The 21368-nt window shown below is 38.8% G+C and overlaps 1 protein-coding gene across 1 annotated transcript in view; it reads left to right on the top strand.

Moving 5' to 3' along the window:
- The first annotated feature begins 697 nt into the window (after positions 1-697).
- Positions 698-21368, top strand: part of LOC127653321 (NACHT and WD repeat domain-containing protein 2) — an 89607-nt gene continuing 68936 nt past the window's right edge. Inside the window, exon 1 of the mRNA XM_052139975.1 lies at positions 698-848. Coding sequence (XP_051995935.1) covers positions 698-848 — 151 coding nt within the window. The remainder of the gene's footprint in view (positions 849-21368) is intronic.

Raw genomic sequence — 21368 nt, 5'->3', positions numbered from 1 at the left:
TCTCTCGCTCCCTCGGGGCTGATTTTCGGTCAAAGACATTTAATGGGCGTTTGTAACGCCGTCTCCGGTGATTTCCGTGGATACCTGCTTGTATATTGTGTAAGGCGCCAGGATGAAGAGGATGAACGTAAGCACTTTATGCGTTAGTGTCCAAGCATGCTGCCCGCATTTGGCGCGTTTCGGCGGAATTTGGTTTGCTGTATTATCGACGCGCAACTTTATCTTCTTTAGATGTTCTGAGCATTTCGGTCCGCGTGGCAACGCAACAACGCAATCTTAAACACTTAAAAACAATGGTTAAGATTCGTTGTTTGGCGAGAGATAGAAAATGATCGATTGTCCGTTCCCTTTGTGCGGGGATTATAGTAAAGGACTGCAGTTCGTGACCGGTTTAATTTTTGTGTTTTTCTATGGTTGCATCATTGATATTGGAGATTTGTGTAAAGAGATAAAATAGAGTAATTTCTTCTCAAATAATTCCCTATTGCGCGCGGATAAAATACGTTATGGTAATTGCCCAGACATGGTAATATGTTAATTCCAGCATCTCTGGATGCAGAGTTGGCGTGCAAGCGTAATATCTGCGAGCATCCATTGGTTTTCTTACTCGAGTATCTAAAAACCTGCTATGAAAGTCTTATGTTCCTAAACACTTAATTGTTTTCTCTGCTTGCAGCCGCGCTGGAAGTCGCCATCCATGTGGCCGTCTGGAGTGGGCAGCAGGCAGCCCTGTCCCCGTGAATCTGCTCTGCGCAGAGCAGCCATCAGTGGCAACGTCCTTGCGCTCCCACCGTTCCACGTCCCCACGGGCAGGAGCGTCCGGGTCTTCATCTGCTCAAACCCCGACGGTAAGAGCGCGCGGTAGCTCTTATCAGCTTAGCTTTCCCAGATGACCAACGAAGGGTGCGCGCGTGTGTACTTGTGTGTTGTTGTGTGTGTAAACTGGAGAATAACCTGGACCAAAGTACCATATTAATCGCAGGGCTCCAACAATCTTTTCTGTCATTCAGAATGACACCTGTTATAGCCCGAACAATGTGCAAAGACGTGCTTCATCATCTTATGTGTTAATGAACCAGATTTTACAGTAATGAATTCGGCGATGAAAGTTCCACATCATTTCATAACACGCTTCCATCCTCAGAGTTGAGGCCGTCGCTAATGTTTGCAAGACCGCTGTTCCGTGTGTTTTGACAAAAGCAGCCGTGACAGATGTTAGTAAAGCCGTCTGTCTCGTTCTGCATAAGCAGAGGCTACCCAGACAGCACATGTAGGTCTTTGAGATGTCTTTTTTGGATCTTTTCATCTGGAAAGCATCATAATCTAATTAAAGTCTGCTAGACATTTTAAAAAGATCAGATTTACAAACATTCTAAATCATTAACGTCTCAAAGACATCTGTTGAATGTCTTATTGACATCTGAGAGGAAACATCTTTTAGACATATTGCAGATGACCAAACAACTGTCTTCCAGATGTAAAAACACACATCAAATAGAGGTCTGGGAGATGTAGCTGTGCTATCAGGGTACAAGCATGACACAAAATTGTGTCCTGCACTACAGTTATACAATCTCTTATTTTGTTGGCTTGATAGAGCAACATAATGTTATAAACTTTGGTCTTATCAGGGTTTTTACAAAATTCCTAAACAAATACCAACGTTATTAAATGTAACTCCTCCTACGGCTGTCAAGCCACAACCGCCATACTTGGTACAGACATTCAGGCTATTGCTATGTCGGTCTTGCGGTGTAGCGTGCAATCAAAAATCCCCTACACACAGGCCACATCCATTCCATTTTCAATTTCCTAGCGTCACCGTATATTTTAAAGTATGCGGTAATGGAGAGCATTTTCAGAACATTCAGTTTTATAAAGCGATGACTTTTGGGAATTGAAAACAGAGGTTTTCAAACTTTTAAACAGATTAATGTGGATGTGGACTTACACTGGCCACGTTTAAACAGTCAATGATTGGGATTGACAACCGCATTTAATTACAGGTGAGTTTGAAAAGTGCTGTTCATACAAGGCTTACAGTAGCAGCATAATGCTGTCTGTATGAATGAACGACCGAAGTCAAGCCCATCTTCTAACACCTGTAACTATCCATCAGATCATAATTAACCATCAGCTGCTTTGAATGTTTTTAACCGAGGACAGAGTTCAGCTTTTGTGTGGCGCAGCTCGCATCTGTGAGAACAGCCGCAGGTTTTTTGGATAACACGCTGCTCAAATCTTTGTCTTCGTAAGTTAAATTAAACCTCTCATGATTAACATGAGACATGCACCTGTACAGTGCAGCATGGCTCTCATATTATATGACATGACAGACAACTTGTTGTTCAGTACAGTTGAGTTCACACAGTGTGGGTTTGCCGAAAATGCGGTTGTATAAGTATGATTATAAATGTATAAGTGTCGGTTCCATTATGCACTCAATGAGCACTTTGTTAGGAACACCTGTACACCTACTTATTCATGCGATTATCTAATCAGCCAATCGTGTGACAGTGCATAAAATCATTCAGATACAGGTCAGGAGCTTCAGTTAATGTTCACATCAACCATCAGAATGGGGGAAAAAATTTGATCTCAGTGATTTCAACCGTGGAATTGTTGTTGGTGCCAGATGGGCTGGTTTGAGTATTTCTGTAAACTGCTGATCTCCTGGGATTTTCTTTTGAGTTTACTCAGAATGGGGACAAAAACATAAAAATATCCAGTGAGCATTAGTTCTGTGGACAGACACGCTTTGTCAATGAGAGAGGTCAAAAGAAAATGTCTAGAGATGTGTTTCCCAATAAGGATTCATCTTAGCGGTTAAGAGCTTTTTCTACGAGCAATTTAAGCATGTTTGTTATTTTTTACGTGTGTTTCCCAAATATGCGCTTAAAATTAACTTGCAAGGATGCGCTTTAAGTGCTACTTAAGCAAGTCGCTGTCCATGTGACAGTGCTGAAATGTGACCGTATAGTTCTGCTCATCATTGTAACTTCATTATTGTTGTGCATAACTTTACAGTTTGTCATTTTCCTTGCTAAAATTTGTTTAAAACAATTCTTATATATTCAACCTAATTAACTGCATATTTACATATTGTAAACATATTACATATAATAAAATTATTTTGTGCAGAATGATTTTTTTTCTTTTACTTAATATGCTTCAATAATCAGGTGTGCACTTGTAATATTTCATTTTTACATCGATTTGAAGTCTTCAAGGATTAGAGAAGACTGTGGAGGCCATGTGTATGATCCTGCTAATTACAAGCATTCATTGAATATTATTCAGTCTTATAGAGGAGCGCAAAATAAGGAGACGTTTGAAAGATGCGCTTTAGGGACATTCACCAATAAAGCAGAGGTCAGCTCTTTACTCCCAAAAGTGATTATGGTGACAGTAATGCTGCAGGTGAGGTGCTACACAACTTGTAGTGCTGGTGAGAGAGACTTTGGGTGACAGAGAAGAAGAGGAGATGAGGATAAAAGTGTCTGCCAAAACAATAAAAGTAAATGTAGGCTGATGAGTAAATATATACACACAATTTTCATGCACAGCAGCAAGTTAATGACTTTTTTCTTCTCTTTCTAATATAAATTTATACAGTTGTCTGCATCAATCATGCCACAACTTTCTTGTTACCAACTTGTCCAACTAGTCCACACAAATAACTTTATTTGCTTACTAATTAATCTATTCATCCATGTATTTAATTATTATTATAATTATTATTATAATAATGATAATATATTTTTTTTGTAGAATTGTCTGTTAAAAGAAACATTTATAAACACATGTATCTTGTTATTAAAGTCTTATCATAAAATGTAGCTATTGGTATTTAAATTGTATAAAGTGTAATTGTGCGATTGTCCTGCAGGTGTCTGCACAAGTCTGTGTGACCTTACGATGCTCTTGGCGAAGTATTATTCCAGAGCACTTGTTAATCTACGAGTATTTTCAAGTACTAGTTAAGTTACAATGTTTTTGGGAAACGGGCTGCAAAACTAAGATGAATCGTTAAGTTGGATTCTACGATCTACTTAGGCTTACAATGCTTTTGGGAAACGAGGCCCATACTGGTTCGAGCTGACAGAAAGTCTACAGTAACTCAGAATTCCACTCTGTACAATTATGGTGTGCAGAATAACATCTCAGAATGCACAACATGTCAAACCTTGAGGCTGATGGGCTACAACAGCAGAAGAATACATAGTGTTCCCAATAAAGTGCTCAGTGAGTGTAGAATGTGGTTGTCTCTCTCGTAAATAACCATTGTATGTAAAAACTATTGAAACAAATTATCCGGAACAACAAACATTTTAGGTGTTAGTTGGATTAAAAATTAGTTCAGGCTTCACATGTGCAGTTGTTGGCTGTCATATGTCTTGAAGTAATCTATTTATCTATCTGTTTATCTGTCTGTCTGTCTGTCTGTCTGTCTGTCTGTCTGTCTGTCATAGCTGTTTAACTAGCTGGCAATTTGTCTTACTGTATGGTCTGTTAAACCTTATAACCTCAAGATTTTTTTAACTTTTACACCAGGCTTTAATGCTGGTTTGACAAAGTTTGTCTTGACAAACTTTGCATGTCTAGTTTTAAAGTAAAGTTGTTACTGATGCTTTCAATAGTATATTCTCTTATGAGTGTTGGATACTGGGTAAGGGAGTGGGAATTTCTTGCTTGTATTTTGTGAAATCGTTGATAGGTCTTAACTGCCTCCATCAATTGCTCTTTTTTACATTTAAAGGCTTAAACCCAATGTTACTTAGAACTGACCTCAGAATTAATTAGTGCCATGGGAACTAGGCAGCACATTGTGTATGCAGTCAGATTTATATATAGGCTGCTGGGAGACATTAAAATAGCACTTCTAATTATTGGTCGACCAGTATATCGCAGAGGTCGATACGTTTTCCCGTTTGGCTGATTTGTTTCTTGAGGGTGCCGGAAATCGCCTTCTTGCATGTGAAGTGACTGAGACATGTAAACAACCAGTCATGGTTCTTTTGTTGTTACGTTCCATCATGTTACTACAATTATAGACAGTGCAACACAGTGTCATTTAAATGGTTTGCATATCAGAGCCACAACAGACTTATTTAAGCTCATAATGTTAAAGTGCTCGCACATTCTCTATCTGTCACTCACTCGATGTTGTGTCGATGTAGTGACACTAGAGGTCACTCTTGGGAACCCCAAACACCTCTGATCATTGAGAAAAGGCCAATGGGAATTGGTGAGTGGAATTTGCATGCTACTCCTCCCAACATATGGGTATAAAAGGAGCTGGCTCGCAACCACTCATTCAGATTTTTTCTTTGGAGCTGAGCGTTTGATTCGCAGAGAGCTTAATTCCGCTGCCGGTACATTTACCTCTGCATGCTGTTGGATTTATGGCGCATTACAGTGGTTTCTCCCCCTCGTGCACGAATTGAGTGCAGAGAACGCCCCTTGTCCACTGGTGAGGGAGACCGACAAAGTGTGTTTCCTTGATGCATCCATCTCCCAGGATTGCCTATTTGGCGATACCATCGAGGCATTTGCTCGGCCCAACTTCCTCTCCCATCGCTGACCGGTCCTATGGTGGGTATGCAGAGGGTGGTTAGTGCTTTGATGTTCCCCTCAGCACAGCCACGAGCTCGTGATGTGAGGCTCCTCAACCTGGTGTCTCCTGCTCCACCTCACTGTGAGGCCCCACCCGCAGGTACGTCAGATGCTATTGTCCCCTTGTTGCCCCTTGCCCTGTGCTTGGAGGCGTGGTGAGGGCTCTCCAATCTGTCACGATGGCTGGCCAGGATCATCCGACTCGGCTATGCGATTCAGCTATGTAGAATGATGCAATAAAGCCTGTCCCTCCAGCCAAGATGAAGAAAGGTTTCCAAAGACCCTATTTCATCGTGCCTAAGAAAGGCAGTGGGTTGTGGCTAATATTGTACCTGCGAGTACTTAACCAAGCCTTGCACAGACTCCCATTCAAGATGCTGATGCAGAGACGCATTTTGGCATCCGTCCGGCATCAAGTTTGGTTTGCGGTGGTAGACCTGAAAGACGCGTACTTCCACATCGCGGTCTTACCGCGGCACAGGCCCTTTCTGTGGTTAGCCTTCGAGGGCCGGGCATACTAATACAAGGTCCTCCCCCCCCGTCTTTCCCTGTCGCATCGCATTTCCATGAAAGTCACAGAGACAGCCCTTGCCCCATTAAGGTAAGTGGGCATTCGCATCCTGAATTAACTTGACGACTTGCTGATTCTAGCTCACTTTTGAGACTTGTTGTGTGTGCACAGGGACCTGCTGCTCGGACACCTCAGCCGGTTGGGGCTTCGGGCCAACATGGAAAATATATATTTTCTTGGGATGGAGTTAGACTCAGTCTCAATGATAGCACACCTCATGAACGAGCATGCGCAGTCAGTGGTGAACTGCCTGAAGTCATTCAGGCAGAGAACGGCGGTCCCACTGAAACAATTTCTGAGGCTCCTTTGGCATATGGCGTCCTCGGTGGTGGTCACGCTTCTCGGGTTAATGCATATGACACTGCTATAGAACTTGTTTCAGACTGGAGTCCCGAGATGGGCATGGTGCCGCGTCACATATCGCGTGGCCATCTGCCTCCACTTGTTCAGCCCTTGGATGGACCTTGAATTTCTGTGGGCAGGGGTCCCCTTAGTGCAAGTAACCAGGTGCATCGTTGTTATGACAGACACTTCTAAGCGAGTAGTATGCAACGGGAACACACCCACCGTCTCCTAGACTGGGCCGTGACTGCGTTGGCATATCAACTGCCTCGAGTTGCTGGCGGTATTGCTTGCTCTGTTTAGGCTTCGGCCGTTGATCCAGGGCAAGCACATGTTGGTCCGGATGGACAACAAGGTGATGGTAGCGTATAAAAGCCTCCAAGGCGGCTTACTTCCGTCTCGAATGTCACAACTCACCCACCATCTCCTCTGGAGTCAGCACAGACTCAAGTCTTTGCGAGCCACTCACATCCCAAGCGACCTCAACAGTGCATCAGACGCACTGGCATACAGCTGGCCCTGGGGGCTGCGAAAGTATGCGTATCCCCCAGTGAGCCTGCTTGCAAAGACCTTGTGCAAGGCCAGGGAGGACGAGAAGCAGGTCGTCCTAGTGGCACCCTACTCGCTCATGTACTTGTATGTACAGTAATAAACAAACCTCTAATGCTAATTATATTATTCTAACAGTCTCTTGTCAACAGTTCCCTGTCACCTTTAACTTTCTTTTCTAATGATAATGGGAAAATATCAATATAACTTCTATTATATACCATTTGCAAATATGCAGATATCTAATTTAAACAGATGTAATTTACGAACCTCACGAAAATCCAGCGTTTTCTTCACGTCCCATGTAATATCTTCCTCTGAAGCACATATTCTACCAGCCAGAATCAAAACTTCAGGATCAGGATCAAACGTTCCTCTGATTCACAAAACATGTCACTCCGTGACAGTCCAAGCAGCCAATCTGGGCCATTTAAACTGAGCATGTGAGTGCAACTTCAAATTAAAAGTGCATCATGTGTGCTACAAAGAAATGTTATATTCACTATGCACTGTGTGTGCAATTGGTTTGATTTTGAATTTTTTGTGAAAATGCGATTATTAATGTGCATATGCCATTCATGGATGCTGGACTATAGTGTGTACTGTTATTTCCTTGTTACTATTACATTAACAATTTCTTCATGTGCAAATACATTTCTAAAATGTGATGACTATAATTTTTTTTAGATTATTTTATTTTATTATAAGTTTTGTGTGACTGAGTAAATATTGTGCTTAATAAATGTGTATTAATTTAATCTTTACCAATTTTATGTTTATGTTATTTACTATATTAAATTGTGTGAGATATCGGCACTGTGTCATCGGCCACCCTACTCTCTGGTAATCATCATCGACGAATAAAAAACCCATATTTGTCGACCACCACTTCTAATCTAGGAGTAAACAAGCCAAGGAAAAGAAGCAATGGGCTAGGAGGGAGAGAGACAAAGAGAGAAATGTGTGTGGAGAAGTGAGGGTGAAGTGAAAGTAGGGAAGATACCAGTAATTAAATGAGATCGCTGCAAGGACTTTTACACTGTGAATAAAATTATCACCTTTAGTCTGAAGGATTCAAGATAAAGATGGCTCTATAAACAGCAGCTGAATCAACAGCCTCTTTTCTACATGAAATGTCACCTTTGATTGTAACGTGCAAACAAGCCCCTGATGCACATTAAGGTGTGTACATATGTTATTTGCCATAGCTTACATACAGGCCATGTTAAAAGAACTGTTTACCACAAATATTAACATTTTGTCATTACATACTCACCATCTGCATGCATGGAAAGCCAAGAGGTTCAGAATTCCCGTGTTTTGTATCACGGTATTGAGCTTTGAAACGCCGTATTCTAAACGCCATAAAGCGCTAAGTAAACGGCGTTAGGCGTTACATAAACACAGTACTCCGTCACGCGTTAAGTTAACGCGTGTTATTTTAGCGCCTCACGTAACTTAATTAGTGCATTAATTTGCTCATGTACATAACTCGTTCTCTGTTCTGTGTGTGTTACAGAAGTATTTACTTACTGTTTACAGACATACTTGCTGTTGGCCAGTTTGTCAAATTTTCTTAGGAAGATCGATTATTTAAAAGTTTAATCTGCTGTTCTACAGACAGCCCTGGACATGGGGTTGACGATCTTATGTCAGCCCCCATGAAAATAGAAAAATGGGCAATATAATATAATATAAAGCACTTTAGCCTGATGGTGGACAGGTTGACATGTCAGTATAACGTCCAAGACCAAGAGCAACTTAATTTGGCACCCTTTCTCAAGCAGATACGCAATCAGGACATACTGAGATTTGTTAAAATTCAATATCATTCTCAGAAGAAAGGTAAGAAAGGTTTACTGGAATCATCACTGTCTGAAAATGGAAAGGAAAGTCTAATAGACAGGTAGTGTAGACAGGCCCCATTCATGTTGGGGCTAGACAATTGGCCCAGCGTAGAGCTCCCGGCAGAAAGTTGATGCCCCCCGTCTCATGAACCCCTTCGTGGATCCGAAAGCCTCACAAGCATCCATGAGACTATCGACTCAGGGAGCGAGATGGCCTCTACGGAGCTAACCTCTAAACCACTCTACCGGCAGGGAAACCTTTTGCCACACCCCAACCGGGCTGTGGTACCCAAAAGAGCAGCTTCCTCACACCTTGATTCACCTAACTGGTGTCCACACACACCGTTCTCACGCCGGTGTGGTGCCAAACACCTACAGTCACGGCCCCATGGATGCAGTCCTTCGCCTCCATGCCTTCGACTGTAGACTCGACTAGGGCCAGTTCTGACGAATCTAGAGGGTGCCTCCATAGGACCTCCTCCTCAGTCATTTTCCAGCCCCCAGCTGGGTATACGGAGCAAGGAAAGTGCTTTGAGTTTTTCCCTCAACACAACTGTTTCAGGATGCAACTTTGCTCCCTGACATAATATTACTTGCTCCCCCCGCTATGAAGCCCCACCAGGTACGTCAAACATGATCGCCCCCCCGCTTGGACACATCGCTTACGCTTTCCAACCATCACGCTGGCTGGCCAGGACCATCCGACTTGGCTATGCGATTCAGTTCGCCAGGCACCCGCCCCGTTTCAGCGGCATCCGCTTCACTTTGGTGCATGGCGAGAACGGCAACACCCTGGGAGTGGTAATCGCAAACCTTTTACACAAGGACGCGATAGAGCCTGTCCCTCCAGCCAAGATGAAGAAGGGTTTCTACGGCCCTTACTTCATCATACCCAAGAAATGTGGTGGGTTGCAGCCAATCTTGTACCTGCAAGTTCTGAACCTGGCCCTACACAGACTTCCGTTGTCTAACATGAAAAGCCTGCTCCCATGCTTTTCATGTCAAGGTAGAGAATTAATGACATTGAACTGTATTTTTGTCTTTCTGTGGCTGAAATAGCCTTCTGGACTGTGGTGCAATGCCCTGCCCCCTTAAGCACTAGAGGGTGCAATTTATGCACCACCAAATTAAATAAATGGAGGTGGCCTTTCTAGCCCTTTCAAAGATGCACACACATACTGTACAAACACAGGACTTTCATTGACTTGTATTGTTTTTATACTGAGGTAGTGATATTTTATATCCCTTAATCCTAAACCATTTCTAATGGTTGAATATGGTAAATGATGGTAGGATATTAAAACCTGACCCCACATAATCTACCTATCTATCTATCTATCTATCTATCTATCTATCTATCTATCTATCTATCTATCTATCTATCTATCTATCTATCTATCTATCTATCTATCTATCTATCTATCTATCTATCTATCTATCTATCTATCTATCTATCTATCTTATCTTATCTCTCTCTCTCTCTCTCTGTCTCTCTATGTCTGTCTGTCTGTCTGTATATCTGAAGGCATAACATAGACTTCTATTGTTTTTATATTATGCCAAACCCAAAACCTAAAATTGAATAATAATTTTTAGAATTAAAAGAAGCATTATGAATTATGAATAATTCTAATGAACGTTTTCTCAAATTATAGCTTAGGAGACCTGCTCTTCTTACACAATAGTCTCACTAGTCTCACTTTTATACATTCCTTGATTGAGAGGAATGATATCAATTCATGTTAGAGCTATATAAGAACTCAGCTCTGTAATTTTAGGGCGTCTACGAGGGGCAGTAAGGACCACAGCTGCAGGACTCTTCCTGAGGTTTAAATTGAGGTTTTGAGGAAAAGTGTGTTATAACATTTATATGCTTGTTTGGTTCCTTTCTCTCTCTGTAGGGCAAGCAAGGATGACTACAGTTTTATGTGCAAGAGTTTAATACTGCTTTAAGGTCCTTGAATTTAATGACACTACATTCTAACACAGTGTGAGGTGTTAGCCAACTTTATTTATTATGGTGCATTCCCTGTGTTTTGAAGGTTTACATGCTGAGTTAAAGAGATAGTACTCCAATTGAAAATTCTCTCATCATTTACTCACCTTCATGCCATCCCAGATGTGTATGACTTTCTTTATTCTGCATAACACAAATTAAGATTTTTGGAAGACTATCTCTGCTCTGTTAGTCCTTTCGATGCAAGTGAATGGTGGCCATAAGTCTGAAGGTCCAAAAAGCATATAAAAGCTGCATTAAAAGTAATCCATAAGATTCTGTGATAGGTGTGCTGTAGATGAGAAACAGATCAATTATTAAGTCCTTTTTTCAGATGTGAAATTGTAAGTGAAAATGGAGATTTATAGTAAAAAAATTATTCAATATTGATCTGTTTCTCACCCACACTTATCATATCACTGCTGATATAGATTTAACCACTGAAGTCTTATGGCTTTTATGCTACTTTTATCTGCTTTTTGGATCTTCAGGTTTCTGACCACCATTCACTAGCACTGAAAGGCCCAACATAGCAGAGATATTCTTCTAAAAATCTTAATTTGTGTTATGCAGAAGAAAGAAAGTCATACACATCTGGGATGGCATGAAGGTGAGTGAAGAGTAAAGATGAGAGAATTTTCAATTGGAGTACTATCTCTTTAACTCAGCATGTAAACCGTGAGGTGAGTAAATGATGAGAGAATTTTCCTTTTTGGGGGAACTATTCCTTTAAATCAAGCCACGAGACAAATCTTTCAATAAAAGGGTGCTTTTATACTTTGATGTCAGAGTTCACTTTGTTTCATTGGGGTGAAAGTGGTTTACCATGCTCAGGTAGTTGGTATGAAAGCAATAAGCATGGAAGTGAATTTCTAATGATGACCATGGGTGCAGCTATGCATTTACTGGTGTTTTTGGAATATTAACTTTGGCGCCCTCTTGTCAGTATCTGACTGCTGTCCCCCATTGGGTTTGATTGCCCCCACCCTTTTTTGTGTGACGCTCTATTCTCATACCTGCTTGTCTCCAAATCAATTGCCTTTGTAGATCAGCTCATATTCTTTGCATCTCTTAAACTGCATCTGCACAGACAATCGCCTTGTCATTCTGTACATGTAAAGTTTTGGTGGCAAATCCAAACAACATAAAACAGTGACACATGCATGTTGTCTTCTCGAGACATTACATAGCTACAGCGGTAAACATTTGGTGCTAGTACTCACGGTGGTTCTTGTGCTGATCATACTGCCGTTCACCCTAAGAAATAAAATGTTAAAGAGACTAGTAGAATCAGACTTTGGTTCAGGTTAAGCAATTGATCCAAGTGTAAAAACAGCCTAAGAGAACAATTATCATTTTGTTATGGTTACATAGTATTATTTAATACAATATGTTTTGTTTCTTTGATTGTATGGTAGCCAGTTAAATTTCAGGTCCATTAATTATCCTTAATGCATGAACTTTGAAAAACACACAAATGGTTTACAATAATGATGGATAATTATATGCTTTGGATTTTCGCACAATATTTATGCCTTTGAGCATTTCGTAATTAGTTTACTAATGTTATGTAGCTAATGGATTGCCATCACAGTTGAAATTTCACTTATACCTTAAGCACACGATCAGACGCCTTTGGTGGGAGGCACTTTCATAGTCCTCCATATTGGCAGAAGAGGAGACCTCACCTAATCCCTCAGAGTCTTATGCTTCGCCATCAGACAGCTGTATCAATACTCAGCTCATCTCTATGCGACCATCATCAGTTCAGAGCATTTTTTGCTGCTAAAACATGTAACAGCCACATGGGTATGACTGCACAAAGCCTTAAAATTGTAGACATACTGTTGACATTGACAGAGGATTGGGAGTAAGATGCCTCAGTTTGGGATTAGAGTTACGCAGATCTTTATAAGCAATTAAGTATGTGTAAAAAAGTATGTTTAAAATATGATATGTGACTGAAAAGCTTTTATCTTAATGGAATAGTTCGTCCAAAAATGAAAATTCTCTCACTATTCATTTACACTGATGCCATCCCAGATGAGTATGACTGTCTTTCTTTAGCAGAACACAAATTAATATATTTAGAAGATAGAGCTCTGTCAGGTCCTTATAATGAAAGTACATGGGTGCCAGCACTTTGATGGTCCACAAGTCCCATTTAGGCTGCATAAAAGTAATCCATGTGACACTAGTCGATCAATGAATGTCAGATATCTGAAGATAAAGATTTAACAACTGAAATCCTATTGATTATGCTGCCTTTATATGCTTTTTGGTCCCTCAAATTTCTGGCCACCATTCACTTGCATTGTATGGACCTACAGAGCTGAGATATTACAAAAAAATCTTCTTTTGTGATCATCCAAAGTAAGAAAGTCATACACATCTGGGATGGCAGGAAGGTGAGTGAATAATGAGAGAATTTTCATTTTTGGGTGAACTATAGCTTTAATGTTATCCATTGGGTTGGGGAAGGGATTTGTGATGTCAGCCAAAGGGAAATTCATTTCAGAGGCAAAGCAGGTTAGGTTATTCTTATGAATTAGAGATTATGAATGCCTACTTTTTTATTTTATTTGAACTAGCATGCACTTATTAATCCTGCACAATAATGCCAGGTATGTGCATCAAATAAGTAAATTATTTTGGTCAATTTTGATTTCATGTTGACTTCGAATGCATGGAGGCTGGAAAACCTCATATATTTACATTTATTCATTCAGCAGACACTTTTATCCTAAGCGACTTACAAATGATACATAATGAGGAAAATAGAGGACAATTTTATTCCCTTTCTGTTCCATATGTTTTATCCTTTCAGTGAGGTTACAAGGCTTTATTATAGAAATTCAAAGTCTCTTTTAAGTCTTTAATTTTCTCGCACCATTGCCTGACTCCCTTATTCTTCTTTCCCCGCTCCCCTCCCTCCCTACATTCAATCCAATCTTGTTCAATAATGCTTTATTGGCACTCACTCCCCTCCCCCCTTCAGGAATGAGCTCACTAGTTTTCACTGCATTTTTCTCCCTGTTTCCTTATCACTGTCAATCATGTCAAACATGCCATTTGTAAATGTGGAGGCCAGACTGTACAGCAGCTCTTGTAGTTCTATAATTTTTCTTTCTTTTTTATCCTATCTCTCTAGATATTTCAGACCTTATTTCTTTGACACAAAAATATGTTATGTAAATGTGCTGTCTAAATCACTCCCCAGTGTTTGTACATTTATTCATTTATGGCTGTTATAAAGGTATTTACTTACGAGGTGCTTTTCCCTGGTGTTCTGCAAGTCTAAATGTGTCTTGTCTACTGACGTGACACTAATATGGTCTACTGGTATCAGAATCGGGTCCAATACCTCACTCATGTTCTTGTACTCGTACTCTTAAAAATGCTCCAATACCAAAAACCGATACCATCTGACGTAACAGTTTTTACTAATTAAAATCATGTTATGTCCTAGTGTAATTATTAAACTACAAGTGCTGCAATTTTATTAGATAAATATATAGATTGCACTGCTGCTCATACATTTTGGAGTTCCCTGACTCATACACGGAAAAGACCATCATGACCATTTCACACTCTGTTTGTAGCAGATGAAAGCGAGCAGAGTGCTAATCCCCTTTGTAGCGCAAGGCACATACAGACTACATATTTATTTAATGAAATAGCAGTCTTGTGCAGTTTTGTAATAACATTAGGGGTGCGTTCCATTCAGAAGTGGTCCACCCTATGCCCTATTCCCTTCTAAGTCTTTACCATCCACTGTGAGAGTTTGGTACGGCTGAAAGGTGTGGAGTTTAAAGGTAAAGTTCATTTGAAACTCTCCTTTAAAGTAATATTTTTTGCAAATTCTGTTTGAAGCAGTGTAACAGCATGGCTCTCATGATTGTTCTCCCTTGGACGTACCCTTCAAGGCTGATGTATCCTAATTGGAAATCAGGGTATGTCGCGTAGTGACCTGCTTTTCCGGTGGAACTGTGAGCTTTACTTCAAAATAAAAGCTACCTTAAAAAATACAAAGAAAAGCTAATTTATATCACTAATGTATAGTAATATTCACTGTAATACTACCACTACTACTACTACTACTACTAATAATAATAATAAGAAGAAGAAGAAGAAGAAGAAGAAGAAGAAGAAGAAGAAAGAAGAAGAAGAAATCAATAATGATGCCCTGTTATGCATTACTTAATTTGATAAAAATAATACAATGTTATGTCGAAAATTTAAAGTTCTGTTTTCATTTGATTAAAGTTTTAATGAATTCAGTTATTTAGACATTTTGATGATAAAATTGAAATAAACTGTTTATATGGAATTTAAAAAAATAAAAACATTTCGGCCAATTCAGAAAAGGAAGTATCGATACTCATACTTGTTCTCAAAATATGGTATCACAACATCCCTAGTCTAACGTGTTTGTTTGTTTGTTTGTTTGTTTGTTTGTTTGTTTTTTGTTTTTTCTTTAAGGATGGTTTGTTGCATGTAGAAAGATTATTTGAAGTTTCACTATCAGACTGAGTTGTGTTTTATTTAAACAATACTATCACACATGCAAGAGTTGCTTTTGTTCTGATTATTAGCACAGCTGTAATCTGGCCGCAGATAGTCAGGAAGTCATGTTGATATTTAGTACAATGGCATTATTGTGATTGATGAACAGTTCTATAAACATTTTAGACACAATATGGGCAATTATTTTGTCTATTTTTGTTCCGCTTATGAAAATAGTTCCAAATAAAGCTAAAGTGGGACAAAAAGTTGTGTGTCAATGAGCCTGAAAGCTGCAAAAACAGACATGCTGAGTACTGCATACAGTGAAGCATCCAAGTGCTGTTATACTAAAGTTCAGCCCTCATTGTCAAAATCAGATTTGTGTAATAGATTCAACTGTTGTAGAAAAATGTTTTTCTCCACAAGTGAACAGATTTTTAATGATATCTTATGAACCCTGCGATGGACTGGCGACCTGTCCAGGGTGTCCCCCGCCTTTCGCCCAATGTTAGCTGGGATAGGCTCCAGCCCCCCGCGACCCTGTACACAGGATAAGCGGTTGACGATGGATGGATGGATGGATCTTATGAACCTTTGAAACAGACATACTGTACCATGTGAGGTTGTTAATCAGTGTTTTATGCTTCTGTGGGAGTCATCAGTCCATGTTATTTAATCTTCATTTTTTATTGTGTTTAATAGCCGGATGTCTTGCTAAGAGCTACACCACCCATGATCTTGAAGAGAAACTATCCACCAATGACGCACTGTGAATGACACAATCGAGTCGGTCTTCCTAAACTCTCAAACTGCTTATTTATTTGCATATCTGAATGTTTTACTACAAAATTTAAAAAGTATTGTTTCTGTAGTTCTTTCTAATCAACAGCTTTAAATCAATAGTTTTTCCATTGTTTAAAATGTTATTACATCATTTGCAATGCTTTGTGGGATTGTAGTTCATTCCCTTATTAAAGACAGTTTTCAAATATTTAATTTTTTTATTTATTTGCTTCAAATCATAGTTTGTAACATTGTGAGTCACCTCATAGTTAGTTGGTTTAGTTCATAACTATTTTATGAAGGATTTTATTAAATCAGTATGGAAAATATTAATAGTTAAAAAATACTAAAAAAGTGGGCGGGCACTGTTGAATGCTTGATTCCAATTGGTTGAAAAGGATTCAAAGGTGTTGATTCATTTTCAATAACTGCACAGTTATGAACTAGTTCCAGGTCTGATGACATCTTTACAGTTCCGTATCACTTTGTAACCAGTTTATTCTGGAACTGTTCTATAAGTTTGTCTATTAGGGATGGTCATTCTCAAGTAAGTTTGTAGTCGAGTACTCTTACACACAAAAAAATAATAATCGAGTACTCATAAATTAAAATGTCTGACATGCAGGGCGGAGGGCGGGGCCAGGTCGTGATGCTGCACACCCGGTCCCTAATCAGGCTAATCAAGCCTCAGTTGTCTTTTTTATTAAATGTGCTCTGCCCGTGTTCAGATATTTAATGGACACACCGGTCTGAAAAGCTTCTGAGTTTCTCATACAAGTTCGCATTTCCTTTCCACCATAAAAACAGATCCTTGTCTGTTGGTCTCCAACAAGAACAGAATACCAAAAATGTAGAATCAAAATATTACAAGTGCAGTATTTTCACACATCCACAGCACCCCCAGTGGACTCAAAACTGCACGATTTGATGAGAGATCCAGAGGGAAAGTACAGGATAGTTCAGCATTGCCGAGCAAATGCACAAAGGAAAATCAATTTATGAAATTCAAAAAGTGTTTTTATTAGTCAGCTAGCTGGTGCAGAATGATTACTCGATTATTCCTGCACATCCCTAGTGTCTATATTATAATGAGAAAGTCATAATTAAGGTGTGAGACATTTTTAAGTGCTTTTCTTGTCTGGATAGTCAAGTTTTTCTGTTGGTGAAAAGAAAGATGAAAGGGAGGAGTAGAGCAAGATATAAAAAGAGAATGGATCGTTGCAGCAAGCCAAATGGGTGGGAGGAAAACTCGAGGTAGTTTCACCACAGCATTTATTGAACAGGGAAAGACAGGAAAAGAACAAAAATAGGGGCAGAGGGAGATGTGTGCGAGAGACGAAAAAGGCTGAGATTAGATGCTTGTGGGGCAGCTCAATAAAGCACCTAAAAAAGGAACAGAATGAACAGGTATTAAAGATTTAAAAGAAGAAGGCACTCAAGCTCTGTGCCAAAAATCTCGAAAAGTTTGACGCAGATAGAGATGCTGTAGTGAGAACTGACACATGCTGTGTTGGCTGCCTGTATCTTGAGGCTTCTGAGCACATGATTGGCCTCATCTTCCACAGAGAGCTCTCTCTTCTCTTTTACAATATCAGCTGAGAGCCTGCACAATAGCAAACTGATACGGACAAGCAGAAGAGGAAAATATGTTTCAATGGGGTTGAAATGTGCGTATAAAGCAGCAAACAAGTTCTGTTACCTTTTGCTGTCAGATTGAGGTAAATCAAAGCAGGACAAGCCAAGAAAAGCAAAGAGGGAGCGCCAGAGGTAGTTGAAAGGGAATACAACGATGCAAAGGGAGATGTTTGACTAAGCCTCACCCAATGTGTGACCTTGAAACATCAGACTCACATCACGTATTCTCAAAAGCTAATGTTGTAATGTTCTTTAGAGACTACTCAAGGTTTGTTATCACTGCTTTAATTGTTCAGGGGCTTAAATCATAGTTTGGTGTCTGAAAGCATGGGTGAAATCAACATCACATGTATTGTTTTTGCCCTACTACTGTAGTAACCTGGCAGTAATAACTGTGAACAGACAAGCTTGGGTATCCTCAATGTGCCAACTTTCATGTCTCATATCGCTCTGACTGTCTGTGACAAAGGGAATCATGTAATATTCAATGACATGCACTGCTGTTGTGTTCAAAACACATACATGCGCACTCGCACACACAAGGTCTGCTTCGCCATGCTGCTCTCTATCCCCAGGGAGATGCGCAATGTAGTGAAGAACTAGTTTTGAAGAGAGCTCAAAAGAGAAATATTTGTGATGTGATTTGAATTGTGATTTGCTCTTAAGTGTTCAAGTGTATGATGAGGAATCATAGAGAGGGAGAAACTGTAATACCACACAGTCAGAAATGTACCATGTGGATTTTGAATGTAGTCTTTTTTTTTTTTTTTATGTACCATGGCATTAATATGTGTCTTTTTTTCTATGTACCTTGGTAATACCATGATATTATTTGGTATACAATATAAATACCATGGTAAATGAATATGGTAATCATTCAATACCATGGCATATATCAAAGTACCATGACATTACCATCTAATACCATTCCTGTATCATGGTATTTTCTTTGTAAAACTAGTCAGTTTGAATAGATTTACAGACATTTGAAAACATAAAAACATTTGGGTAGTTGACATGAAATACTTTTGGGATTTTGTGAAATGCTAAAACTATTTTAAAAACTTAAATATTGCTAGTTCTTAAGGGTGTAGATTTACAATTCTTCTGCTTGCAGTTTTGTGGCCACATTGTCCATATTTCACGAGAGCGCTAATTCTAAGAGCTATTTTCATGCCCCAGCAAAGCGCAAGTGGACATTGGTATTTGTGCTTACTGTGGGTGTATGCGCGCAAACTGTGGGTGTATTTTTTGTTAACGAATTCGTGAAAGACGTTTCAATAAGTCTGTTTTCAGAGCAAGTCCAAATTAAGTTCCTGCATTAGAAGTTTGGAGATTCCACCAGTAGGTGGTAATAAAGTTCATGACCAATCTCTTTGCGTCAGCACTCATCCAGGCCATCCAATAAACCCACAACAAATTTTAAAACCACAGATTATGTTGGGGATAATGATTTAACAATACACTTTACACTAAGGTTAATGCAGGAACATGTAACATTCCAAATTAGGTTTAAAGACATAACAATTAATATTTATTAATGCCATTGTTCATCTTAGTTAATGTTAATTTATACATATTGTTCAGTGTTAATTCATGTTAGACCTTCTTATTGATGTTATATTACCCATTTTTAATATTTAACTGTAGTAGTATGTGTAAAACCAAGATGCTGTAAAAGTATAGTTAATTTTTCATGTTAATTAATTGTGTAATGTTAATAGATACACCATCTTATTTCAATGTGTTACTAATACATTTAATGAAAAGCAATCAAACAATGCATCCATGGATAGATTACCCAAGATGTCAATATTATTATGCACTTTTTCAATGACTCCTAAACTAACTTTTCTACTAATTTTCACTGAATAATAAAGTCTTCTTTGATCTCTTTCTCTGATTCATCTTGCTTCATAGGTGATTGAAATCTCAGTACATAAGGAAGGATTTATTTGTTGTAAATATCACATCATGTTGAGATAATTTGCTATCATTATAGGGCTTAATTTAACTTTTACATGGATCAAACTTAGTATTTTTTGTGCAACACTACCATTGGAACATTTAAAAAAAAAAAAAAAACATGAGTTGATTTTATTGATTAATTATTCTTAATCTTATTCTGTATGACATCAGAGCATTCATCTGAATTACATTTTAAATAAAACCATACAGTTTTGTTTTTTTCTTTTTCTTTCAACCTGCAATGATGATTGTTGCTATAGTAATGAAAGCAACATCCACATACATCTGATTGACAGTTAAAACGCACTCAGTTAAGTACATTTTGTGGTTATGTTTTGTTATTTCAGCAGACAGCATGCTTCATACATTCAGATCAACATTAAATTAGTTAAAGAGAGTAAACTTTATCAGTTCAACTGAACTGCGAGCAACCATTTAGACACTTATGTTAGCTGTGTTCTGTCCATGTACTGAATGAATGCACATCCTTAAATGAGCAGTGATTTCCACACATTTACTTGAACCGCTCATGCAATGTCAATGGTATGACTCATTATAAGGGTGGCCCAGATTAGACAAGACTAGCGGATTCGTGATTTTTTATCGATTTGTGTGGCAATTATATAAAATAATAATGAATAAGTAAATTAATAAAGCAAAACAAGCAGCCAAATCAGTCCTCAGGCCACCAGAACTTCCCCCACCATTCCCGATGGCCAAACCGGACCTGGGCCTCATTTCCCAAAAGCATCGTAAACTAAAGTAGATTGCAGCATCCATTTTACAATGAATCTTAGTTTAGCGGCCCATTTCTCAAAAGCATCGTAACTTAAGTAGTACTTGAAAATGCTTGTAGATTTACGATTGCTCTAGAGTAATCATACAGCGCTAAGAGCACAGACTTATCCAAACACCTGCAGGACAATCGTGAAATTATACCTAATACAATTTAAATACCTGTAGCTACACTTTATGCAGCACATATACATTTCTAAATAAAATTAAATAGATAACAAATACTACAAATACACATAAAACAAAACGATATATACAATCAGATAAATAAAAACAAAAGACCTTTAAAAGTGCTCAAAGAGGGAAGTAAATCAAAATTTATTGCATTTTGCAATTCATTCCATGCCCAAGGAGCATAAAAAGAAAAAGCAGTTTTACCAAATTCAGAATGTACCCTTGGGACCTAAGAGGTTACATAAGTTAACATAAGAGGTTAATTTACCTAAAAGTACCTTAGCAATAAATAAAAACAGAGAAATATGGAGAGAAATGTGTGAAAATGAAATATTGCACATGCAAGTCTGATTATGGAAGCAGATTGTTTAAAAGAAAAGATCGTTCTGATCATTCATAAAATTGAGACTAAGATCAATTGTTATTGGGAAACGAGGCCCTGGCTAGCGCTCTTAAAGGAGGGCTCTACATGGAATATTTGTACATTTAAAAATTTCTTTTTCACACAGCAGCACATTTAAAGTAAACTAATGAAGGCACAAAGGTAATTTAAAACAGTGTTTTAACCCTAATTTCATAAAAATAA

The sequence above is a fragment of the Xyrauchen texanus genome, chromosome 2 (assembly GCF_025860055.1).
Source record: "Xyrauchen texanus isolate HMW12.3.18 chromosome 2, RBS_HiC_50CHRs, whole genome shotgun sequence".
Classification (NCBI taxonomy): domain Eukaryota; kingdom Metazoa; phylum Chordata; class Actinopteri; order Cypriniformes; family Catostomidae; genus Xyrauchen; species Xyrauchen texanus.
The sequence above is the reverse complement of the archived record's forward strand: the minus strand, read 5'-3'. Positions and strand labels throughout refer to the sequence as shown.